The 26,094-nt window shown below is 51.1% G+C and overlaps 2 protein-coding genes across 2 annotated transcripts; both read left to right on the forward strand.

Moving 5' to 3' along the window:
• Window positions 1-3,733: 3,733 nt before the first annotated feature.
• On the forward strand, window positions 3,734-9,940 carry HMOX1 (heme oxygenase 1). The gene is made up of 5 exons (XM_082280037.1): window positions 3,734-3,869; window positions 4,190-4,310; window positions 6,621-7,112; window positions 7,729-7,840; window positions 9,196-9,940. Exons 1-5 carry the CDS (start codon window positions 3,838-3,840, stop codon window positions 9,330-9,332), a joined length of 894 nt encoding a protein of 297 aa, XP_082136163.1. The 5' UTR covers window positions 3,734-3,837; the 3' UTR covers window positions 9,333-9,940.
• Window positions 9,941-12,046: 2,106 nt separating this feature from the next.
• On the forward strand, window positions 12,047-21,074 carry MCM5 (minichromosome maintenance complex component 5). Its single transcript, XM_082280621.1, has 17 exons — window positions 12,047-12,083; window positions 12,289-12,471; window positions 13,283-13,409; window positions 13,523-13,651; window positions 13,943-14,115; window positions 15,388-15,543; window positions 15,631-15,797; window positions 16,413-16,584; window positions 16,687-16,798; window positions 17,560-17,703; window positions 18,007-18,072; window positions 18,655-18,831; window positions 18,935-19,047; window positions 19,216-19,344; window positions 19,596-19,738; window positions 20,307-20,434; window positions 20,864-21,074. The coding sequence occupies exons 2-17, from the start codon at window positions 12,305-12,307 to the stop codon at window positions 20,963-20,965; spliced, it is 2,205 nt and encodes a 734-aa protein (XP_082136747.1). The 5' UTR covers window positions 12,047-12,083; window positions 12,289-12,304; the 3' UTR covers window positions 20,966-21,074.
• The last annotated feature ends 5,020 nt before the right edge of the window (window positions 21,075-26,094 follow it).

The following is a 26,094-nucleotide window of genomic DNA, read 5'->3' on the forward strand; positions in this document are numbered from 1 at the left end:
ACACCATTTTCTGGGGTTCCTGTGTGTGGCATTTGCCTAGCACAGCCATGCCTGGCTATCCAACCCTCCAAAGGTACCAGCAGTGCCAGCCCCATGAACAGCTGCAGTGCCTGAGCTCCCAATAGGGATTTCCAGTGCATTGGACTCTTGACCTCCTTTTTTTCCACCCGTATCGTTGATTGAGACTGGGATTTTTGGATGAGCAGTGAGCACAGTCAGTTCTGCCAAGGCAGGGCTGGGAGAGGTAATGTCCCTTTGGTAAACACAGATTAACACAGAGGATATCCCTGTATACTCCAGCATGGACTCCTTCCTAGAGCAAGTTAAGCAGTTATCGTAACTCCTTTTTCCCCTACCATTACACAGCAAATCCTGGTTACTGAGTCATCTTTCCGAGTGCAAACCAGGCAGCTGCATTTTGCTGTGTCATGGTTTGAGAGAGCCCATCATTCCCTCTGAGCTGGCTGAGGCTGGTTTTCCCCATGCAAGCCAAGCCAAGCTGAGCTGAGCTGAGCCTGCCAGAGCCCAGCATGGAACAGTGCTGCCCACAAGGGACTCAGGAGAGCTGACTTTGCATCCCGTGACTGCCTGTGTAACTAGATACTTCTGGCCATAAATCTACTGGCAAAATAGGCTGCTAATGTACAAAGAGGGGAAAATTCCCCACTTTCCTGTTCCACATGGAAACACTGACCCCTCAATAACTTTCTGTTGTTTTTAACCATTCATCTCCCATCTCATGACTAAGCATTTTCTCAGGGGCTGGGATGTGCAGACAGGCTTTTAAGCCCAGCAGGAACTTTTGCAAATATCTTCTTGCCTGAGGCTACTTTATTCATCTTTGCTAGAAGTCCCCTGGGCAGTTTTGCTGGTGTCCTCACAGTGCGTAGCTCTGGCACTACCCAGCCAGAGATCGATGGAAGAGCAGGAGACAACAGGGCCTCTGGCAGGCACGGTGGAGACCACAGCTCTGATACTTCAGTGATATTCAAGCAAAATTTCCTAGTGATCTGGATGCAGCTGGCCTCTGATTTCCCGTGGCCCGCTCTGCTCTGGGAGCCAGTTTGTTCCTTCCACTAAAAGCACACATCTCCTTCCTCGTTCACTGCTCTCAAGTGTCAACTTCCAAAGTTCTCTTTGAGGAAGAGATGGCCCTAACAAATCCCTGCTGGCACATTGGCTCACTCGGTGTCACTGACCTTCCCCCCACCACAAAGCAACAGCACAGCAGAAGCAATTCAAGTCCTTGCTGCAGAACACTGGATGGGACCAGAAATGCTCCAGGCCAGCAACTGCAAAGATGATGACACCCCACTTTCAGTTCTCGTTCCATCTTGCTGCAGGGCATTTGGGCCTTTCCAGAGAGCTAGGCTCAGTCTCACAGCTGGTCCATCCCAAGAAACCCAAATCAGTGGGAGATCAGACAGCATAAATCACTTATGGGGCATGGCTTGCTTGTCTGCACCTTTGCAAATCTCCTGGCAGAGGTGAGCTGCATCTCTTGTGACCTGCCCAGGGGAAGGTAAAGCCCCGGGATCCAGAGGAGATATTGCTCCATGTCCTGGGGCAGTATGGTTACAAGCCAGAAAACCTACCTGGAATGGTAGCAACATGACTAGACTCTCTTTTTCTTCCCCCTAGTCTCATTCAAACCTACCACAATCCTGGATGAAAAGGAGAAGGACTTTGGGATACATCCTTTATATGGCCTCCAAGCATGCAGCTACTTGGAAGAAGGCAGGCAGGCAGGCTGGGGACAAAGTCATTGGCTTGAAAGCACCCAGAAAATCCTTGGGGAAGAACTGGGTGCATTGCCAGGGCTGCAGGTGAAAGGAGGGGCAGGGCTTGAGGATTGGATTCTTTTCATATGATTTCACAAAATGAATAATATACTCTCATAATATAATTCTTATTCTCATGTAATTCTCATATGTTTCCTACTTCACTAGAACTAGAGGTTCAATTTGTGCTCCAGCTTCCCCTGTAAGAATAGGACTCACTGAAAATGACAGAAAATGAGAGCATTAAGGAATTATGCCAGAGGGAAACATTCATTTTGGGGCCATCCCTGTGGCAAACTGGTATCAGTGTTTCCAGGAGGGACTGGCCATGCCACTCGCTGCTCTACACGTGGACTCTGCACTCCCAGGAGATGTTTGGGGCGTTGTCACACTTGCTTTGAAGATTCAGACATCCTGATACATTTATTTTACCTTACAGAAAAGTAAACAAGTTGTCTGCAGTGGCATGGGGGTAAGAATGGAACGTGTCAGCTTTTTGCCAGCATGCACTGTTGCTTTAAAAGACAAAAGCAAGACAGGAAAAGTCTGGCTGAGTCAGGATGGAAACGCTGAGTAATCCTTCCTGAACACTGCAAGCCAGATGTCTGCTGGAGTCAAAAAAGAAGCGAGGAAGCATATTTTTTCCAGAACAGCTTTTTAACCTACAGCCTCCAACCCTGCTGGGGCTGGTGTGGGTGCAGTGACAGGGAGACAGGTGAGGTGCTTGCTTGGATGGCAGCATCCACAGAGGGGACTGGCTGCAGAGGGACAGCAGACGCCACAGTCCTTCTCCTTCTACCCCAGGCTTTGCCTCCTCACCACCCCCTGCACGACTCTGTCAGGGACTTTCTCACACCCGCAGCAGCAGGGGAATGGTGGCTCTAAGTGCCCTGCTCTTTTGGGCTGAGCACAAATGTGGGATTTTCCATAGCACAGCTAGCCAATGAATCATCTATCCCTGCTAGCCCAGCTTCCAGCCCAGCTACAGGTGGGAAAGAAGGGCCCAGCTTCATTTGTTGGCTGCTTCACTGACCACTTCATCAAAAAAAAACCCAGCAGAGCAACAGCTACTGGCAGAAGCACCATGTCCAACTCTTTTCCAACATCAGAGAAATTATGTGCCTTTGAAAGTCTCTGCAGATTCCCTCAGTTTCCCCCAAGTCCCGTATGATATCTTTTCAGCTCCCCCAGCCTTCTGGGTATCTAGGAGATGGAGTGCTATTTTCCTAAATTGCCCTGCACACTGCTGTGATGACAACAGGAGCCAGCTGTCAAACTAATCAGATGCCATTGTTTCCATGAGCAAGAGAGCATGGAATGGATTTCTCTGCACGTCAGCACTGGCACACCTGTGTTGGCTCTGTGCACACCGTCAGGGTTTGCTGCCCAGTGCCAAGGGCAAGGGGGAACTGCTCAAGGGCAGTTCTGGCACCTGCAGGCCAGAGGTGGTGCATGCCTATGCACGGCCATGGGAGATAAGATGCTTTTACCTGAGCTGTGGTAGAGCAGGTGAGGGTGATTGCTGGATTAGCTTTCCAGGGAGTGTGCAGGGGACATAGACTGGGGTGTAGGGAGAGAAGGCTGCTCTCCCTGCTCCAGGCACTAAATCCACTAAATCCCCTGTAAATCCAGCCTCCTTGTCCAACCCCACTGTCTCCAGGACAACGAGCACCTCTTGCAGTACCCGGGCTCTGCCTACCACGGGCAAGGCACTGAAAGGGTTACAGAGCCAGGCACCCTTAAAAGAGAAGTTTCTGGACATCCTCTTGTTTGTGCTTAGTTATCAAGATGCATCAGGTGACTTCCTTCTGGTTCCTTGGGGCTGCAGGCCAGGAGAGGGTGACAGCCAGGCTCGGAAGGGAAGTGCTGTTGTGTTGCAAGAAGTTTGTACTCACACTGAGGTCAGCGGTTCGCTGCTCACGTGGCCTGGCAGTATAAAGCTGGATGTGGGAGCCAGGCTGCCCAGCTCAGAGCTTCACTGTCCTGGGAGCAGAAAGGAAGGAGGAAAGCACGAGCAACAGCAGGGAAGCAGAGGAGTGAAACGACGTGGAGAAACATGGAAACTTCCCCGGCGCACAGCTCCGAAAGGTGAGAGCGGGACGGGAGTGAGAGGGAAGCGCTTTGCCAGGGGAGTGTTGTGTTTCTCCGCTTGCTTTTAGGCATGCTGTTCCTGTTCCTGCTCTGCAGGGAAAGGCATGCTGCTGCTTTCACTTCTGGATGGAGTCTGTCAGTTTTCCTTGCTCGGGACAGTGTTTGGAAAGCTGGTGCTCTCTGACTCCCATCCACAGCTCTCCGGAATGCTCTGCTCCTTTTCCTGCCATCCCAGGCTCCCCCTTTTGTCCTGGAGAGCTAAGATCTATTTTGTCAGATCAGACAGCACTAATACCTGTTTCACTGTTCTTCCCCAGAATGTCCACAGACCTGTCAGAACTGTTGAAAGAAGCTACCAAGGAGGTGCACGAGCGGGCGGAGAATACACCGTTCATGAGGAATTTCCAAAAGGGGCAGGTGTCACTCCAGGAGTTTAAGGTACTTCATAGCAGCATTGCCTGAGGATGGGATTTCCTCACCAGTTAGATCAGATGGGCTGTGAGGGCAGTAAAGGCAGGAGGATGGGGTCAGTCCAAGTAAGGAGGATGGGGACATGATGCTGGTATCAGCATCTCCTATGAAAAAGATTAAAAACATCAAACTCCTGCACCCTGAGGTGTTACTGGCTCCTCTTGCAGAAGGTAGGGAAGGACTCTGCATATCAGGATGGACAGCCAAGCTGAAACAGGAGAAAAAGGACAGAGAGGTTGATGGAACTAATGCTATTGCTTTTCTCTTCCTTCATAAATGTCTGCATGATAATTATTGCCAGTGATGGTTAATGCAGATAGAACTATGTTCAGATACTTGAGTAGCTGGAATGCCCAAAAGAGGGGGAATTCTATATTTACAACACTCTAGGCGGCTGCAGATAGAAATAATGATGGGATGGTGAGAAAGTGAGGATGTGGGATCATTGCTGGCACTGAACTTAGCATTATCACTTGAGTTATACCACAGCTGAGATCATGAACAATAACTCAAAAGCAGACTGAGTTTGAGCAATCCGTGTCTGCTGCTAACAAGCAGGAGCCTGTTGCTTTTTTCAAGATAAAAGAGAAACATTTCCACATATTAGCCTAACCTGGCTAGATACAATTCCTGGGATGTGAGCCACATAACAAAGCCGTGAGCAAAACCAAAGCAAACACCTGGGCCAGAAATTCCTGAGAGACTATAGGATGTGACACATGGACTTGCAAATAACAGCTACCGATTCAACCTGTGGCTTAATTACTTTGTTGTTCAGTTGTTCCTTGGCAAATAAATCCACAAAAGTAGGAAAGAGACTACTTACTTCTGACAGGTGACATTCAGAATACTTAGTCAAGCATAAATTCAATCTCAGATACTGACTTCCTGCTGTTAGAAATATGGCATTGGTTAGGCAGTGAACTTTGAGACAGGCAAGAGTGTAAAAAGACCTTCAGAAATAAAACTTTGTTTCTTAGATGATTTTTATATGCTGTCAGGGGAACAAGATGGGACATGAACTTTAAAAATTAACAAGTTTTAAAAATCCATTCTCATTAAATCACTCCCTGCCTCTGAAAACAATCAGTTAAGTTATATTTTTGCTTAATTTTTAAGGCAATGTTCCCATCTTTTGTTTCTTTTCCAGTAAGCTGGGTAACAGGTTACTGTTTAAAAAACTCTGTTTTTGTTTACTCTCTTGGCAGACCTATATATCTGCCCTGCTATGTGACTCCCCAGATGGTGGATATTTGTTTCCACAACCAGTCACTGCCCATGTGCTTATCAAAGTCCTGTTTGCTGGCACAGTGGGGAAAGGTTGAAACAGGAACTCTTTTCCTGCAGAACTGACTGCTTTGTGAGAAAGGAAACTGCTTTCTCTCCTGTGAGCAGCATAATCCCCCCCTCCCCAAACCTGACTCACCTGTACTGCAACACCTTCATCTTTTACCCTTTGCTGCTCACAAGGGGTCCCAGGGTAAGGAAGGGGTGGTGTAGGTGTAACAGCCTCTGAAAACAGAATGCCTGGAAAAGGAAAGAACACAGCTATATTGTCTCAGACCACGTGGAAAAGCTGGCAGATAGAAGAAAGTATCGCATAAGCTGGGAAAAACAACAATAACAATGGTTTCAAAATAGAGGGGAGAACACAGCCTCACAGCACTCCTTCACAAAGGCATCTTTCAGAGGCAGGCTGTGCTTCCAGCTCCCTTTCATCTTGTCTCCCTGGGGCAAGCAAGGAGGCCACTTGCATGCCTGAGTGAGCAGAGTGGTGGTGCTTCAGTCCCCAGGATGGTGGGATGCTGACAGGATGAATATGTTGAAAAATAACCAGGGTGTGTTAGCATCTCACAAGGCCCCACAAAGGGAAGCCACGTTTTGGAGCATTCAAATTTGAACAATGTACCAGAAAGGATACCTTTGGGAATACCCTATTGACTGAGGGAATGGGAAGAGACCAGGAATGCTTAAGCAGGGCTCCAGTTTACATGACATCAAGCTGCAGGACTTCAACTTGAAGGCAAAGCAGTGACTTAAAGGGCCAGTAAGACCCATACCTGCTGGAAAGGGCTTGATTGCGGCCTCAAGCAGAAGGGGAGGGACTAAACAGTGTCTCCCTGTACCTTGCACTCTGTTTTCCACACTGGAAATCTGCAACATCACAGGTGTGCATGACTCACAGTGGGTGTGCCTTTTTGTTAGTACACTTTTTCCCACAGACTTGAGAAAGACAAACACATGCACCTGTAGCTCATCCTCTTTCTTCCCTTTCAGCTGGTTACGGCATCCCTGTACTTCATCTACTCTGCTCTGGAGGAAGAGATTGAGCGTAACAAGAACAATCCAGTTTATGCCCCAGTGTATTTTCCGGCGGAGCTGCACCGCAAAGCTGCCCTGGAGGAAGACCTCAAGTACTTCTATGGCAGAAACTGGAGGGAAGAGATCCCATGTCCTGAGGCTACTCGGAAATATGTCGAGAGGCTCCACTACGTAGGCAAGAATGAGCCAGAGCTCCTGGTGGCCCATGCCTACACTCGGTATTTGGGAGACCTGTCAGGGGGGCAGGTGCTGAAGAAAATTGCCCAGAAGGCCCTTCAGCTGCCCAGCACTGGGGAAGGGCTGGCTTTCTTCACCTTTGATGGGGTGTCCAATGCCACCAAGTTCAAGCAGCTCTATCGCTCCCGCATGAATGCTCTCGAGATGGACCTTGCCACTAAGAAAAGAGTGATGGAGGAGGCCAAGAAAGCATTCCTGTTAAATATACAGGTGAGTAACAACCAGTCAGCCCTGCCAGCCCACATCCTCTCTCAAACAAGAAAACAGCTGAGGGGAAATAGAAGGCCAGTATTGCTGCTGGGGAGCTTATGAGAAGTTGTGGATCAGGGCGAGCTGGTCAGAGTTGGGTGGCCATGCTTCTCCAACCTGGGAGCCGAATAAAACAGGGGTCTCTGAAAAGCTCTTCTCCCTCCCTTCGTGTTTGAATCTGGTCTCTTCCATGTGCCACTATTCAGATACGAATGAGAGCTCATACCGGAGTGGGGATTACCATCTACTATCTGTCCTGCCTCTGTGGTGAAGTCCCACAGGTCCTCTGTGGACTCTGACTAGGTGACAGGTACCTTGCTTTCCTTCCCATCAGAAGATGGGCAATAGCCTTCTCCTTAGCTGAAAGCTTCAAGGAGAATCTGTAAATTGAACAAGGAGTTTGAGAGACATCCTCCTGACCTCACAGGCAGCTTTTGTTCTGTGCAAAATTTTCCAGGAGACTTGGACGGAAGCCTCATGACTTCCTCCAGTTCCTTAAGTGGCTGGAGAAGGGGCAAGGGGTCCACTGAAAGAACAAGAGGAGGCCACATAATGAGACAGCATTCCTTCTTCTCAGGTGTTCGAGGCACTGCAGGAGCTGGTGTCCAAGGGCCAGGAGAATGGTCACCCTGTGCAGCCAAAAGCAGAGCTTCTTCGCATGAGGAACATCAACAAATCACATGAGCACGGTAAGAGACTTCTAAGGGCAGGTGCTTCACAGTGCTCCTTTGTTTCATTCTCCTTCCTTCCTCTGTCCTTATTTGTAAAAGCCATTGGGAAACAAGCACAAGGTGCTTGCCCCATCTCTTCTCCAGCCATCAGGAGGTAGTGCAAGGAGAGGCACTGCTGTGTGCAAAGCTTCTTCTGGACATGACAGAGCAAGGATAACACATGTGGGCTCTCCAGAAAGAGTGTCAGTGAGGAAGCTTTACAAAAAGAAACTCCTCTCTCCACTTCTAGGGCTTTAACAAATGTAAGGTTCATTCACCACAGGGAAAACTGACCTTGATTTCACAGGAGAAAAGGCATCAATTTTGGGTGCCGCAGATCAGCCGTGGTGCTGTGATGCTGACAGAAGGCTCTTCTGGACACACAGTCCTATCCAGCAGCCTGTCCTTTTGGACTGTATCTCCCTCTGATCATTTTCCTGCCTTTCAGAAGTATTTACTGAAAACACTCCAGAGAGTGTGCTGGGTTTATAGTGAGCACTGCTCTGGATGGTGGAATGTAATCAGCTTGTAAGTCAGGCTTGTACCTGAGTGAGGAGCGAGCTCAGATGTTTACAGAGCAGAGTGGTTTCCATGATGACACGCAATTCAAATAAAAAAAACCCTGCGACCTACACATTCTGAAACTAAAATGGAGATTTTTTTCAGTGCATACTGGATTGAACCACAGTTTTTCCACAGCAAAGAATGAAAAGCAAGCCTTGCCTTAAGCATCTCTAGATAGTGAAGCTTAAGGCAGCTTCTGTGGGAAAGACATTAAAGGTTCTCTGTGAAACTTTGCCATTCCTTTCCCAATAGATGCATACAAGTAAAATTTTCAGAAAAACCTAGTGTTGGATGAGGAATCCCATCCTGTAGCTGTACTGCGAAAATTGGTTGGAGTGCCGAAGACTGTTCAAGGTCATTAGATGCCTAACTAATTAAATCAATGAGAAATAGGAGACAAAATGCCTTTTAAAATTCTGGCTTAAGTATTTATCTGTCTTCTGCACACATCAGGGGTCTGATGGAGCTGGGCAGCGCAGTTACAAGCCTGTAAGGAGACAAGGGAAGAGGCTGGTAGTCATTTACAGGCAGAGGGGTTGTGAGCCTTTGTGGCTCCCAGGTCAAGTCTGCTGCTTCCCTTCTCCACTGGGAGAGCAGAACCTGCTGCCACGGTTTCTCCCAGCTGGGCTCTGGGCTTTCTCCTTCTTCCCTGGATGACTCCAGCAGGGTGTGCTCTGGCAGTGGGGAGAGCAAACGTGGCATGTTAGCAGCTTCTTGCCACAACCTCTTCTCACTTGTCTTTATTTTCTTTTTCTCTCTATTTGATCTAGGTCCAGCAGCTGGAAAAGAAAGTGAGAGGACAAAGATGAGAAATACAGACACAACACCCACCACGTCCCTGGTGCGGTGGATCGTGGCCCTCAGCTTCCTCGCCATGACAGTTGCCGTGGGCTTATTTGCCATGTGAAAAAGCAGGACCTTCATCTTCTCTTTGTGACTTCTCTCAACCTGAACTAATCCACCTTCCCCAGTCCTTGCGAGAGAAATTACCCCTGACTGGGTACTGTGATCTTGGTTCTGCCACTAATACTAGGAGACTTTTCTCCCCAGAAATCAAAGAGGGGTTCTCTTTGTGCTGTAAGGGGGTTCAGGCAAAGTCTCTCCTGTGCTTGGTGTGCGCTCTTCTCAGAGACTAACTTTATCACCAAAAACCAAGGGTAGGAAAGGCTAAGAACAATGGCCAAGAATTGTCGTTGCTTTACAGAGTGCCTACAAAAAGCATACAGGATCAGAAACACAGCTTTGACATCTGTCTTTCCTCAGAAATACAGAGCTCCTCAGAGCTCTTTTTGCTCAGTTTTTTTATACTGCTAGATAATACTGTGATCACTTTCTCTGTAGAGCCACATGGTTCCCATGGGTTACAGACGGTTTTATATGACACTAGTAGGTCTTTGTTAATTCTTTGTCCAATCATTTTTGGTCTTTGAAAAGCAAAAGACAGTTGTTGAAGATACAGTGTCATTCTTTTCTGGTTGTATAATTTATACACATAATAAATTTCAATGTAAAGTCTTCAGGCCTGGTGTTTCCTATTATTAAAGCCTTACCCAGAGAGAGAAGAAGTGTCTTTCTTCCTCCTGGTTTTATGTCTTTTGGAGCTGCTGCCTGCACAGACGTGACAATAGACAGAAGTGGGAGCTATCATCAGAGCCAGACTCTGCTCCCACTCAGTGCTAACAATAACCTGTTATGAGCTGGGGCAGGTTCCTTCAGCTCCTACACACTGCTCTCTATTTCTAGAAACACCATGAAATTCAGTGAGCGTGCAAAGTATCTTTGAGGGGTGGAAGAGGTACGTAAGAACTGGCTGCTGTTCTATCACAAGCAAAAGGGGATGGGACCCTCAGCTGGGGGAAACCAGGACAGCTGTCCCTGAGCTGCCAGCAAAGGGCTGCATTACCAGGCTGCCTTTGCAAGAACTTCGGCGTGAATCAGAACTGCAAGTATGTTTTCACCACCCAAAAGTTAAAGGCATCCTAGGTTTTGGTCGAGGCAGCTGAATGAGGGCATCAAGCACACAACCACACACCCTCACCCGAGTGGCAAACCAATGCCCCTCACTCCCAGGAGTCGGCACGCACGTGCCATCGCTAAAGGCACTCCAAACACACAGCACTGCTGGACCAGGCCATGCACACAGCTTCCTTTCCCTGCCTTTTGCTGGGGCGGGTCTGGAGGGCTGGCTTTGTGTCCAGCCACAGGCCCTGCCTGCTCCAGAAGCTCTCCCAATACAGGAGAGGCTGCGGTTTGGGTATGGCACTGCAGGGACTGACAAAACTGCTGTGTTATCACCCCAGAGTCCTCTCTTTCTACCAGAAAGCCTCTGTGATCAACCTGTCTCCATGATCTGCATGTTCTGGCTGTGACCTTAATCCCAAACACAGGTGTTCCTACTGATCTGTTTTAATGACCAGCACTGAACCTGCTCAAGGAACAAGAATCAGCAGGCAGGTCCTGCTGAGAATGAGCAGTGGGAAAACAGGACTGTCATCATTCTTAGGCTCTTATCTACTACACATCCCTTCCCCAACCCCGTTTAATAGTTCTCTCTTTGGATCCCCCTGCCAGAAAAAATAGTTATTTCTTGAAAAAGACAGTCAAGTGCTTGAGAAGCAGGGATTGATAGCTATTCAAATACAAGAACTTGTTCATTCCGATTTGTATTAAGTTCTACCCATTCAGTGCCTCTAAAGCACCCCAACAAAACCATTTTGTTCATTCAACCATGCTGAGGTTAAGATCCCAAAGTGCCAAACCCGTGTCCATGAGCTCGGAATCACACTGCACCACACTCAGCCCCTCTCCACTGCCCAGAGAGCTCGACCTCAAAGTTGGAAAATACAGGTTCTGGCTGGCATCATACCCTCCCTGCTCACGGCAGGAGAGGTGGTGCTGTGGGTATCTCACAGCCATCGCTATCACACATTGAAGGACCCCAGACCGAGCCTCAAGTCCACAGAGGTGGAGACTAAGGCTTTGTTTGTACATGCTTATGATCTTTATGAATACATCTGGTTTCTCTGCAACGACGACACCGTCTTTATTTCCCACGGCTGCAGCTGAAACCTCCCTTGCCATGCACTCCGCTTCCCAGCTTTCTCTTCACCTAGGGCGCGCATTCCCACCCTCTGGAAGGGCCAAAATGCGCACCCAGCCGCCTGCGAGCCTTCTCCCTAAATTCACTACTAGCCAGGAGGAAGGCATCCCGGAGAACTCGTGTCCTGAAGCCCTGAAGCAGTGACAGGCCCCAGGAGCCTACAGCAGTATTAATTCACGCCACTCCCGCACCTCCCGGGCCGCTCCCCCCGCCCTCAATGGTGTCACCCGCTCCCCCTCCGCGCACCGCCGCAATGGTGCGACCCACCCGCCATTTCGCCTCCCCCTCGCTCTTCGCTCCCAGATTTCGCGCCAAACCGCTCGGGGCGGGCAGGGGGCGGAGCGCCCCGGCCAATCAGCGGCGGCAGCGGGGCCGCGCGCTCCCTCTCTGGGCGGGGCGGGAGGGCGGCCGCGGGCCAATCGGCGGCGGCGCGCGGCGGGCGGGCCAATCGGAGCGCGCGGCGGCGGAGGCGGCGCGCGCGCCCTGCGCCGGTTTGGTTTCCGCCGCGCGCCGCTTTTGCCGCGAAAAAGTTGGCGGCGGATTCCGGCGGGAATCGAGGTGCGGGGCGGGAGGGGATTGGGATTGGGATTGGGATTGGGATTGGGGGTCCCTGGGGCATTGCGGGGAAAGAGCGCGGCCAGTGGGGGTGGGGTGGGGCGGGGTGCGGAGCGGAGCGGCAGGCGAGGGGCGATCCCGCGGAGCACTTGGTGCGGGGCGGGGGAAGGAGGCGGTGGGAGCTGACCGAGCGCTCTCGCCCCCGCAGCGGAGCAGCAGCCGCGATGTCCGGCTTCGACGACCCCGGAATTTACTACAGCGACAGTTTGGGGGGAGATGCGTCCGTGGACGAGGGGCAGGTTCGGAAGTCGCAGCTGCAGAAGCGGTTCAAGGAGTTCCTGCGGCAGTACCGAGTGGGCACGGACCGGACGGGCTTCACTTTCAAATACAGGTGCTGCTCTGGCCCCTTTTCTCCTGCAGTGCACACCCCACATATACAATAGCCACTTATCTCTTCCTGTAAGCCGTAAAAGCTCGGTATTAAGAGATGTTTGTACTTAACCTGATAGAAAAGTGGAGGTCTGGTGTACTCACAAATTTTTAGGCATCCAGACAGTGGCAGAGGTAGCAATAGAGGGATCCACACTGCCAGGCTTGCACTTAGTTCTGAAATTCAAGGTCTGTCCTTGAAGTTGTAGTGCTTTCTGGTCTGGAGTATTGTCTGTATCCATTAAAATCAGTGCAGCACTCTCCACGTGCGCCTTCCAAGTCTATGAAGTTCCTTTGGCCCTCCCTTTGCTTATGCATTTTGGAGACACAACTGAGAAAACATGGAGATACATCATAATCAAGGGCTAGAACAGTCTTTCACCTCTGAATTTCGTGACTCCTGGCATTTTTAAGGAAAATCTTGTCTGTTTTGTTATTACTTCCTTTGTTTTAAATAGCATCTTAGGATTATAACTATCCTACATAGAAATTTTCTCATTGTTTATCTGGTCACGTAACTCTAGTAAATACTTTTCATTGCCACTGCAAGCACTGGTGTCCCTGGTCTTATGTCACCTTTCAAAGTGGGCTTGGGTGAAAGATTGCCCAGGTTCCCCTGCGCTTCTCCTAGCAGTCACCTAATTTTCCCTGTTTGTTTTCCAAACCAAGAACTACCTGCAGAACCTGCCTTTTCTGATCTTTGCTTGTTCTAAGGCCACTGTGGGTGACTGGTGCTTTCTGCCCTGCAAACCTTTGCCGCTTCTGCCTTCCAGGGATGAGCTCAAACGGCACTATAACCTGGGGCAGTACTGGGTGGAGGTGGAGATGGAAGACTTGGCCAGCTTTGATGAAGATCTCGCAGACTATCTGTACAAGCAACCAGCAGAGCACCTGCAGCTGGTAAGAATGGAGGTTGGCAGCCTGGTTGGCAACCTAGAACGCTGTCACATCGCGAGAGCAACCCTGACGTTCTGCTGGGACAGACCATTAAAGCACAGCTATTCCCTCTCTAGTTGGAAGAAGCGGCAAAAGAAGTCGCAGATGAGGTCACTCGTCCTCGTCCCTCAGGGGAGGAGACTCTCCAGGACATCCAAGTGATGCTGAGGTCAGATGCCAACGCAGCCAACATCCGCAGCCTGAAGGTGAGGTGAAGTGAATCGGCTGCCATGCAGAGCGGTGCTTGTGTGGGTGTGATTGCAGGGCAGCTTTTGCTACCTGGTCACATAGCTCACAGACAAATTTACAAGCAGTGATACACTGCAGCTTAAATCTGACTGCAAAGGGCTGTTATTGCTGGTTCCTGCTGCAGGGACGTTATTGCTGTCAGTGATGTTCAGCACAGAGTGTTCTGTCCTTGGCGCTCATGCTCTGTAGTTTCCCTTACATCCTCCATTGATGGCTTTCTCACTGTCCCCTCACCTTTTCCCTTTCAGTCTGACCAGATGTCCCACCTTGTGAAGATCCCCGGGATTGTAATTGCAGCAACCCCTGTGAGAGCCAAAGCCACCAGAATCACCATCCAGTGCCGCAGCTGCCGCAACACCATCAGCAACATCGCGGTGCGCCCAGGCCTGGAGGGCTACGCTCTGCCCAGGAAATGCAACACGTAAGGACTGACACAGGAATGCTCCAGCAGGCTGGAGGGGGAAAGAAGACTGCATTCCTTCCTCCTGCTCCAGCTCTGCATCCCATCCATTGCAGAATCTGCTCCCTATTGTACAAGGCAGCAGCATCTGCACTGCTCTGCCTCCACCCTTCGTGCTGCCCATGTGCCAGTGTGCAGTTGTGGCTGGCAAGTTTTAGCTGTCCATCTGTGGTCATGCTGGTTGTGACCCTGCATGGTCAGTGCTGCATGCAGTGTTGAGTGACCATGTCCAGGGAGTTCTTTTTATTCATAGGGAACTTTGCCTGTTGTATGTAAAGGTCCATTCCTGCCTCCAGCTGTCCCATAATGCTGTGTTAAGCTGCTCTCCTCTTTTCCAAACAAACTCCTTGCTTCCACCTCCTGAGGGGGTTGTTTTGTGTTACCTTCCTTAGGGATGCTTTTCTACTAGCCTTTTTATCCTGCTTTACAGCTCTTGGTGCCTGTGAGAACTGTGAGCATTAGGCTGCCATCATGCTGTAGCTCTCAAGGCAGTGAGTCGTGGTGGGTTGTATCTTTGGCTTATACCTGCCAGTATTTATTTTCTGCACCTGAACTCTTAATGCAACTTGAGAGGGGTTTGGGCTGGGGATTGTTCTTGTGTGTGGTCTGTACAGCACCTCACTCCTGATCCCTGACTGCATGAGTGTATCTGCACTCTTGTGTTGCCTTCCCTGAAAGCCCTGCATGGAGTCAAGCATCAGTCGTGCCATTCTGAGATGGCAGCAGGACGTGGAGCTGCTCTTTGTCTCAGAGAGCTTGTAAGCTAGCAAGGCAGATAAGTCTTGAGAGACTGGGAGGTGGATGTCAGCCTTGTCACATTGCTAATTGCTTTCTCACCAGAAACCACTTAACATTTGCTTCGTGCATGAGGTTATAAAGAAAAATGCCCTGCCGTGTCACTGAGTCTGTACTCTTACCTTCTGTGTAATTAATGAATTACCTTCCTCCCTGCTTACAGCTAGCAGGGGAGGGGAGGGAGGCAGGGAGAGTGCTCAGACAAGTGACACCCTGCCTCTGGCTTGTTCTCATGTACATATTTGGCAGCTGGTGAAGACAAGACAGAGGGCTTGGTGGCCTCCGGTCTGGCCCCGTGTGTCTGCCCTTACCTGCTGATGTGGCACTGCTTGGAAGGGGCAGCTGCTCCTTGCTGTCACTGCTGTCCCCTCTACAGGTGCACTCCAAGGGGTGGCTCCTGAGTGCTAACAGCCTTCCCTGATTAATCTCTCTGCACAGAGAACAAGCTGGTCGCCCAAGGTGCCCTCTAGACCCCTATTTTATCATGCCAGATAAGTGCAAGTGCGTGGATTTCCAGGTCCTGAAACTGCAGGAGTCCCCGGACGCCGTGCCGCACGGGGAGATGCCCCGGCACTTGCAGCTGTACTGTGACAGGTACTGGCACAGCCTTCCCACCCTGACCCTGCTGGCTGTTGCTGGTGCCATCCTTTCCCACTACCATCCTCTGCTTTCCCCTTCTAGGTACCTGTGTGACAAAGTTGTCCCAGGGAACAGAGTCACTATCATGGGGATCTACTCCATCAAGAAGTCCGCGCAGAGCAAGAACAAAGGCCGTTACAATGTGGGCGTGGGCATTCGGAGCGCTTACATCCGCGTGGTGGGCATCCAGGTGGACGTGGAGGGCTCAGGTGAGGGCTGCTTTTGGTGTGCATTTGGTCTGTGTTGGTAGCCTGGTGTTGTGAGACACTCCCCACCCTGTTCCTGAACAAGGTGATCCCTCAGCAAGGACTGTTTGAAATCACAGCCTTGGTCTTTCTCTGGTGTTTATATAGCAGAAGGTTCAAGCCGTTCCAGGGGTCTGATTTGCCCTGAGCTCTCTCTAGTTGTGTCCTGTAGGACTTTTCCTCAGTGATATTAAATGAGGAGGTCTCAGTCTGAGTCCTCCATGGTCTTTAAGTGATTTTGTCTTACTGATCTTAGTGAGAATCTGCTAAGCCATCCCTGAGGATCCCAGCTGAAGTCCACGATTAAAATTGTATTTAAAACATAGTCCTGACTGTAATTCTCCCTCTGGTTCCTGCAGAGCTGCTTTGCCCAAGATCCTTTTCCTTACCAGCCTCTAAGGGCACATCCTGCCTTGCTGGGTTAGCAGATGCTTGCCCTCTCCACCCTTCCCACCTGGTGGCACTTGGCCTGATCTTCAGGAGGGGATTTTGGTTGTCGTGTGTGTGGGGGGAGTGGTATAATTTCCTTTAAAACATCCATTTGTTCACTGTTGCATCATTCCCCTCATCCCTGTACAGGACATAGCTTCACAGGCTCAGTGACACCTCAAGAAGAGGAGGAACTTCGTCGCCTTGCTGCCATGCCCAACATCTACGAGACCATTGCCAAGAGCATCGCTCCCTCCATCTATGGCAGCACTGACATCAAGAAGGCCATCGCCTGCCTCTTATTTGGAGGCTCCCGCAAGAGGTAGGGAAGAGTCAGCTTTTGTTATCAAAGTCAGTGCTTTGTTATCAGAATAAAGGCTCACCATCTCTCTTCCCTCTCTTCTTCCCAACTCGGTCACTCCAGGCTCCCAGATGGCCTGACCCGCAGAGGGGACATCAACTTGCTGATGCTGGGGGACCCTGGCACGGCCAAGTCCCAATTGCTGAAGTTTGTTGAGAAGTGTTCACCCATTGGGGTACGTGGCTTGAGGTGCCCACTTGTAGTGCAGCCCTTTTCTGCCTTCTGCCCCTTGTCTAGCACCAGAGGCATGACAGTGGCCACAGCAGACACCTGCCTGTGCATCCACAGGTGGACTTGGTGGCAGAGGTGTGAACTGCTGCTTGCAGCACTAGCTTAGAAGGGATGGGGGATGAGGGAGGGAAGGGGAAGCAGGTCATGCCTTTTATTATGCTATGAGCCAGGCTGTTTGCAGATGTCCACAGACGTGCCTGGTGCTGCTGTTTATTGTTGAGACTTGATCAGCAGAGGGGCTGGCTGGTCAGGACAAATTAAGTTGACTGCAGCACAAGCACGGACCTCCAGCCTGAGCCAAGGCATAGAATTATGTTTTCAGCAGTGGTTTTTTGTAGTCTCTATTAAACTCGGCCTCTGTCTGTATTGTTCTCTCCAGGGGAAAACAAAGCTAATGCAGCAGCCCACCAAACAATGAATCACTCCCTGTTCTGTACTTAATATCTGTGTTTGTGTGTCTGCGTGCCCTCCGGTGTGTCACAGCTGCTTAGTCCGAGGCTTGGGATGAGGCAATAGTCCTGCTCTTTGCCCAGCACATCTGTTTTTTTACATGTGCTGAGGGCTGTTCCTGAAGGGTTCTTGTGTTTCCCCCTGGGAGCTCCGGGCTTTGCAGAGCCAGGGGTGCTTTATCTCAGCTAGAGCAGTGGGCTCCTGGGTGCTGCAGCAGCTGATGTGCTGTCCCTTCCTTGTCCCACACGCCACTAGGTGTACACCTCGGGAAAAGGCAGCAGCGCTGCCGGCTTGACAGCCTCAGTGATGCGCGACCCTTCCTCCAGGAATTTCTTCATGGAGGGAGGAGCCATGGTGCTGGCAGATGGGGGAGTGGTGTGCATTGATGAGTTCGACAAGGTACCTGTGGGGCTGCCTCTGTGGGAGTGGGAAGGAGAGCCCTTGGGATGCCAGCTTGTCCCAGGAGAGCCCAGAGCTGCAGGAGGAAGGGCAACTCCCTTGAGACTGCCTCACTTCCTTTCAGGGAAGGGTGGGGGGGATGGGGCTGCAAGGGAATTCAGTTACATCCTGCTCTCTTGGGTGGAGGTCCTCACAGAGCTTTATGTTGGGGGTCACTTCAGTAGGTGTGTAGCAGCGGTCTGGCACAGGTGACTGATGGTGACTTTTTCTCCTTGCCTGGTTTCTCTCACCCGGGATGAAAAGATGCGGGAGGATGACCGCGTGGCCATCCATGAAGCGATGGAGCAGCAGACCATTTCCATTGCCAAGGTGAGCTGTGGATTGATGCATGCTGCCCTGAGGTGGGAAACTGAGAGCCCAGCAACCAGTGGTCACACATCTTTTGCCAGAACTGCCCATTTTAGAGTCCAGGCAGTGGTATTGGTGATTGCTGATGTCTCTGGTCTGAGACCAGTCGGCCCTGCCTGGAGGCTTTGGGCAGCCTGAACTTCATGGCTTCTCCTTGCTGGTCACTCTCAGGCTGCTCCTGCAAACCTATGCTTTGTCCCAGAGCTGCCTAGGAGGACTCAGTCCTGGCTGCCTAGTATTTGTCTCAGATCACAAACCTGGGGTGAGGGCTCCTCTGTCTCTGCCTTTGACAAGAGGTTTTAAATGAAATTACTCAGTGCTCAAGTCTCAGCTGAAGCCAGTCCCATTGAGAAGGACATGTGGGTCCAGCTGCACCATTACAGAGCAATTGGGTACCGCTTAAGGGGCTTTGTTTAAATGCAAGTGATTGAGGATGAGTCCTTGAAAACAGCTTTGGACCTTTCACTGAACTAGTGGCCTTCTTGCCCTGCTGTGACATGAAGGTGGTCTTGACACCATCCCTTTTTTTGCCTTCCCCCACAGGCAGGAATCACAACCACACTCAACTCCCGCTGCTCGGTGCTGGCAGCTGCCAACTCTGTCTTTGGGCGCTGGGATGAGACTAAGGGCGAGGAGAACATTGATTTTATGCCCACCATCCTGTCCCGATTTGACATGATCTTCATTGTTAAGGATGAGCACAATGAGGAGCGAGACATGGTGGGTTGAGCTGCGCGGGTGCAGCTGGGACTCACAGTGCCCCTTTCTTTGGGAGGAGGAGGCAGGGGGGTTCCTGCTGTCTGACTGCCTTCTGCTTTCCTAGACACTGGCCAAGCACGTGATGTCCTTACACGTGAGTGCCTTGACGCAGACCCAGGCCGTGGAGGGCGAGATTGAGCTGAACAAGCTGAAGAAGCTCATCTCCTTCTGTCGGACGTGAGTGATGGGAGTGCATTTTTGGCAGCACCCAGGATGTGCGGTGGGAGGCAGTGGTGAGAGGCAAGAGGAGCTCACAGTGGTGCAGCAGCATGGCCCAAGGAAGGGAGTGGTGCCCAGGGGACCCTCCCCAGTGGTGCTGCCTCTAGCTCCTGTCCCCCCTTGCAGGAAGTGCGGCCCTCGGCTGTCGGCAGGGGCGGCGGAGAAGCTGAAGAACCGCTACATCCTGATGCGCAGCGGCACCCGCCAGCACGAGCAGGAGAGCGACCGCCGCTCCAGCATCCCCATCACCATCCGGTGAGTAGCACCCCCTCCTCGCCCACCAGCACCTCTGGGGCTGGGGCTGCGTTACTCTGGGGTAACCCAGGAAGGGGGTTGGCGCGGTGCTGGGATGTGAGGATGTGGCCCTGAACAGGGAAACACTGAAAGTGCTGTGGGTGGGGACAGGAGGTGCCTGGAGTGGAGTAGGTGGGGATGACAGGAGTCAGGGGGAAGAAAACGCCCTTTTAGCTGCAGTAGAAAGCAGGGAATGTCTCCTGTGGCCACAGGCAGCTGGAGGCCATCGTGCGCATTGCCGAGTCCTTGGCGAAGATGAGGCTTCAGCCCTTTGCCACCGAGGCAGATGTTGAGGAGGCCTTGCGGCTCTTCCAGGTGTCCACGCTCGATGCGGCCATGTCGGGCAGCCTGTCAGGTAAGGAGGAGGTGTTTCGTGCTGGGGGCAGGAGAGACATGCTGGGCCTGGCTGCTCAAGGCAGGGAGAGACGAGCTCCTCTCCCATGACCTGGCTGTCAGGCGCAGGTGCTGGACCTCCTTTCTGAGCAAAGACAAAGCAATGCTTGTGGCAGCAAGGGGCTGCCATGGCTGTGGGGCTGTGCCTCACAGGGAGGGCAATGGCAAATGTCACTGAGGGTCTCCTGTGCTGGTCAGGGGAGGACTGGTCTGGCCCCTTGTGGTCCCAAGGGCAGAGTCTGGTGCTGGAGGTGGTTCCCCAACCTATTAATTCTCTAGTATCTTTCTCTGTGGGGGTGAAGACAATGTTTCCTTGGGCAGCAGCATGGAACAAAGGGTTTGAAGAAAGCTCCAGCAGTCAGGTCCATGTTCAGTTGTGTAGCTGGTGCTCCACAGCCTTTGATGGTGCAGTTGTTCATGGGTTCTCTAGTCTCTAAGCTAAGCTGTGCAGGTATGGTGGGAGACACAGGAGATGAGCACCTTGTCTTGGAGAGTAACATCTGGGGAGTTCACACAGTGTCTCCCTGCAGGGGCAGAAGGCTTCACAACACAGGAGGACCAAGAGATGCTGTCCCGCATTGAGAAGCAGCTCAAGCGCCGCTTTGCCATCGGCTCCCAGGTGTCGGAGCACAGCATCATCCAGGACTTCATGCGGCAGGTGGGTCAGAGACCCCGTGGAGGGCTGGGCTGTGAAACCAGGGACCCCAGGCTGCTGCTGGGGGCACGAAACCCTTTCCCCAAGAGCTGACTGGAGAGCCTTTTGGTCATGCCTTTGAAGTTGTTTGTAGGGAATGGTGTGCAAAGTGATTGCTGAGTTTAAGGGAACTGAGGCAAATTTCTGCAAAAGCTCTGAGGTCTGGGACTGGTTTGGGGTCCTACCCTTGAGACCAGAACCGTTTGATTTGTGACACTGGCTGCAGTCACACCTGAAATAGTGAAAGGGGAAGGGAGCATCAGTATCTTGGACTATTGGGCTCACCCCTTCTAGAGAGTCATAGCCAGGCTTTAGCAGAGGTTGCAGGTTCCTGCTGAACTCCTGTCAGCTATTCTGTGCTGGCTCACCTTCCCCTGCTCTTCCCTTTTGCAGAAGTACCCAGAACATGCCATCTACAAGGTGCTGCAGTTGATGATGCGGCGGGGGGAGATCCAGCACCGCATGCAGCGCAAAGTCCTGTACCGCATCAAGTGACTGCCCTGTCCGAGGCTCCAGGAGGGAGCTGCTGCTGCTGCTTGACACCTGCCCAGGAGCAGGAAGAGTGCCCCAGGGAGCTGGGGACTGCTCCTGAAATAAGCTTTTCCTTGGGGAGCCAAACAGCCCCAGGCCTCCGTCTTGAACCAGGGTTTGGGATGGTTAGGGTTTCCCTTGTGTGCTCTGTTGCTGTGTCATGTCCGTGTTTCTTTGAACTCCAAAAGCTTTTAGTTTGTATTAAAATAAAAACTGATAGTGGTAGCTTGGGATCTTTGGCCCTGAGGGGCAGAGGGGGTGGATCCCCTTCCTCCTTTGGAGGTGGTGCAGGATTTTGGATAGAAAGGTGTCCCTCCTGCCTGCCCTCTGTTACGCACTTGCCCTCAGTCAGGCTCCAGCCTCATGAGAAGCACCAACAGCCCTGAAGGCAGAAACTCATTTCTCACTCGGGGTTTGTCTATTAAGGTATAAAGCCTGTTGGCACAGGCTGTCTAGTTGGGCTCAGCAGGGTGGGAGGCACTTTACCCAGTCCTTGTGTGCAGTCTGCTGCTTGCTTTCCCCTCGGCCAGTGCCAGTGAAGCAAATGACTTTTGTCCTGCTTGTTCCCTGGTCTTTGCTTACCCCTCTTTGCCTTCTCAAAGGGCTTGTAAAAGCAAAGCCCTTTATCCTGCAGTGTTAAAGGGCTGTGTGAAAGCCTTGCTGGAGGCATGGGCACAGTTCCCTGCTTGCTCCAGTGAGGATGTGGATGCAGGATAATCCCCCTGAGCTATGTGCTGTCCTCCAAGTAGTCCCTGCCACCTCCTTCATCTATGCCAATGGCCGTGGGGAGGACTGTCCCACACACCAGGAGCCTCTCCTGGACACTGCCCCAGGGTGCCCTTGTGCAGCCACTCACCCTTCTGCATTTGCTGCACAACCTTGCACTTATAAACTGGCAGGTTTCTGTTATTTCTAGCAAAGTAGTGCTGGCTCTCTTAGGTGTTCTCACAGAGATGAACGGTGCTGGTAGGTCCGTGCCCTCGGCAGCTTGGCTGTGAGAGCACTGGTGGGGACCTTTGAAGACTGCAGTGTTGGGTGAGCACAGCTGCCGCAGGTGGCAGAGAGGCCGGTGCCTGTGTCTACAGGAGAGGTTTCAATAGCAAAAGAAACGTTCAGGACCAGCAGAGGGTACCAGAGTCCCAAGGATGCTGAGCTGTGGGCCTGCTTGTGGCACTGCCTCCTCCTAGAGGGGAAACCAAGGGGTCCCAATGGGCTGTGGTGTGCACCCAGTCTGACAGCTGTCCCACGAGGGCTGGGCCCCACTGCAAAACTTGGGGGTTCAACAGCCTCCCTCTGCTTCTGGGTGTTTTGAGAGGCACACAATCCACTCCTTACATGGTTGTGGAGTTGGAAGTCTGTAGGGGCTGGGGTGGTGGTGGGCCGGGAAACACTGGCTGCAAATTGGGGCAACAGCCTTCTGCTCTTCATTCTCCAATTTTTTGGATGAGGACAGCCTTGTGGAGGGCTGGAAGGAAGAGAAGGCTGGCCCAAAGACTCAGAAGGGATAGGCAGGGATAGGTCTCTCATTCTAGTGATTTTATTGCCCCGTATTTTTGCATGTGCCAAGCACCTCAGACTGCTTCTTGGAGCAAGCAATGCTGGGGCAAAAGAGGGCCCCTTCTTTTCCCCTTAGGAAAAAAAAGACGCCTTCTGTCCTCACAGTGCTCCCTGGATGGAAAAAGAAGATGTTGCTGCTCCAGAGAGGGGATTATCTCCATGGAGGAGGAGGAGTAAGGGAATGTGGGAATAACAGGGCCACATCCTTCCTTAGAAACCGAAGCTCTCCAAACTACCAGTGTCTGGTAGAAAGCATCCTGCCCTCCTCACAAGCTCCTGCACCCCTGATCAAGCACTTGCTCTTGCAGGATCAGGAATGGCTCTTAGAGCAGGGTCAACACAGGCCTGAGGTAGCAGCATGGTGTCGTGGCTTTTTTTCTGCCACGAGCCACAGCCCCTGTGGAGCTGTAGTAATGGGTCCTGCAGGTCTCTCAGCCCCTGCCACCTTCCCACAAGAACCTCTGTCCTTGCTTCGAAGGTGCAGGCAGTACCTGTCTATGGACCTTGTTTCAGAGGTGCAGCAGGAGCAAAGCAAACAGGGAAGTGAGTGTGGGAGTATGGGATCAGTACCCACAGCCTGCTGCCTCCAGAGGAGACTGTGAGTCTCTGTTCCCAGGCTTGGAAAGAACACCCAGTGATGGGGCTGTGTGGGGAGAGAGATGGAAATGGGGTAAGGGAACACAGTGCAAAGGGCTCTATTTCCATTATGTACCTTACTTCCTCCCTTCCCTTCTTGCCTCCTTTCTTCCTTCAGACACCCCCCATCATCATAATTTTTTCTCTGTAGGACATGGCTGGATTTTGGCTGCTGCTGGCTACCAGTGGTGGTCATGTGTCATTCAGAGGTTTTAAATGAGCCATCATCTCCAGGAACATCAAGCTGTGCTGGGCGTTAGCAGGTGTGGAGGTTGGAAATTCTAATTTTTTTATGTTGTTTTTGTGACATGATAGAGAGCTGAGGTATATTTCTGTGATGGGGATCAGAATGATTGATCCCTTCGTGCCAAGAAATGTGTTGATTATATGGTATGAGGTTATATAAGTGTACATGCAACTTGAAACAACATTGTTTAGCAATTAATGCATGCAGTGTTATCACAAGGAGCGGAGCTGGGATGTGTGCAACTGGTATTGTTTGGAACCTGAGATTGCTGATTAGTGCTGACTTGTGTTGAGCATAGCACTGCAGGTGGAAATTTTGTGAGGAACAGCACTTCTCAACTGGGTAGGTGCAAGGTGATACCTACTTGATAAGGGATTGCTGGTCCTGCTGGTGACAATGACCAGATTTTTCCTCAAATGACAACTACTTGATAAAGGACTGTCATCCTCCTGGTGAAGGTGTCTCCTTTTGGTCTCATCTGAAGTTCTGGCATGCTGAGATTTGGGATAAAGTCCCTGTCCAAGTGTCCTTAGATGACCAAAAATACTGTTCTCAAATACAATACTAACAGAGAGAGTAAAAGCAGTCAGGCTTAGCCACTTGTTCCTGAGCAGCACAGCATTTCCTTACCTAGCCTGATGACCTGACCTTGTCCCTTCCTCACCTCAGTGCTGTCACTGGCACAGGAGGCCCCTTCCCCACCCCTGGCTTGTCTCCTTGGGAAGCACAGTTGGATGAATGTAATCACCCTAAACCAAGCAGTCACCAACAATGCTCAGGTGCCTTTGACTCAAAGCTTGGGCTGTTGTAGAAGACACCAACATCTTGCCACAATGAATTAGTACTCAAAGAACTTGCAGATTACATCTAATTCTGCATGAGGTGTGTTAATCTATGTGAGTGGATCACTCCAAAGAGATCCAGTCCACTGAGCTCTTGCCAGCATTTTTGGTTGTCCGAGGACATAGCCTTAAGCTGCACCAGGGAAAGTTTAGATTGGACTTTAGGAAGAAGTTATTCACAGAAAGGGTGATTAGACATTGAGATGGATGACTGGGGAGGTGGTGGAGTCACTGTCCCTGGAGGCATTTAAGAAACGACTGGACGTGGTGCTTAGTGCCATGGTCTAGTTGACATGGTGGTGTTAGGTCATAGGTTAGACTTGATGATCTCAAAGGTCTTTTCCAATCTAGTTGATTTGTGATTCTGTGAAACTCATCAGAATATTTCTGTGAAATGTCAGTGGACCTCCACTACTGTAAAATCCAGCAAAGCTGAGTCATCACATCTGCACCACTCAGATTTCTTCCATCTCTGTGTAGGACGAGAGCTGTTGCAGTGCAGCAACATAACCCCTGAGCGTGTTGTGAGTGTCACTTCCTCCATAAAATAAAACAAAACCGAACTGCACAGTCCTGAGGGCTATTGCTCAAGGATGTGAGATAAACACTGGCGAGTGGGATGTGCTCATATGGGCAATGTGAGAAATAATCTCATCTGGTCCAACAAGTACCAATCTCAGACAAATGAAGCTGGGACTCCTTCCCCCTTTCAGCTGCTGGCTTACTGGACTAGTTGAGCAAGTGACTTTATCTCCTTGCCTATTCTGGATAATAACCTTTTTGGAGCACAGATCACTTCTTACCATGATTTGGTGCGGTCCCTGGCAGAACAAGTAGCCCAATCTCAGTGGCAGAATTTTTACCTGCTGGCTTAAGTAACAGTAACATATTCTAGGGCTTCTCCAGCCCTTGTTAAGATGAGAAATGATCTCCTGCAGGCAAAGAAATTCCTGTGATTTGCTCTGGACAATGCCAGAAAAGATCAAGAAACCATGGGAGACCGTGGTACAGCAATGCTGCACTGCCATGGCACGACCCTGCGGAACAGCACACGTGTCATGGGTCAGGGTGTCTGTGAAGTGCTCTGCTGGGTGGGGGGGTCTCATGCTGAGTCTCACATCCTCTGAGTTTGGTTAACAGCCTGTAATTCTGGGCTAGTTCCTTCTAACCTAATTCTGGTTCCTTCAAAATCCCAAACCACTCATTCTCCCACAGTGGTGACGTACAAATGTCTGCTACTGCTCTTTGCCATGTTTTGCCATCCTTTTGCATCATCCTTTGCTCTTTCCTGGGCACCTCTGTTCCAGGTCTCTCCCAGCAATGCCAGGCAGTCCATTTACTCCTCCTCCCCTCCACTGCATGCCTCATGCCTGCTCTCTCTTCTCATCTGCGTGGTCATCACCTCCTATTTCCCTTCCTGGTCATTGTGGTCTGTCCCATGCCACCTTACAGAGTGCTTAGCAAAAGCCTCCCTGCTTCACAGGCAGGCAGGACATCAGGGTATAACTCTCAGCACTGCCTGTTAGGAACAGGACACCAAGGGACATTCCTAAGAGAATGTCCCTGGACCATCTGCTGCTTCTCGGCCGTTCCTCTCCTCCTTGCCCTTCAGCTTTCACCCAGCCAAGGTGCTCCACCTCCTCTCCCCATTATTTATCTTCACCTTATCTCGGTTCCCTTTTTTATTTTTTCATAAGGCTTTTCTTTTCTTCTTCTCAGACTTGTGTGTGGGAAATTTGGCCAGAAATCCCACAAATCTCTGGCCAGGGAAGCCAGGCAGCGCTGGTTTATAAGAACGAAAGCAGGAGCAC

The sequence above is a fragment of the Coloeus monedula genome (genome assembly GCF_965178545.1).
Source record: "Coloeus monedula genome assembly, chromosome: 4".
NCBI classification, from domain to species: Eukaryota; Metazoa; Chordata; class Aves; order Passeriformes; family Corvidae; genus Coloeus; species Coloeus monedula.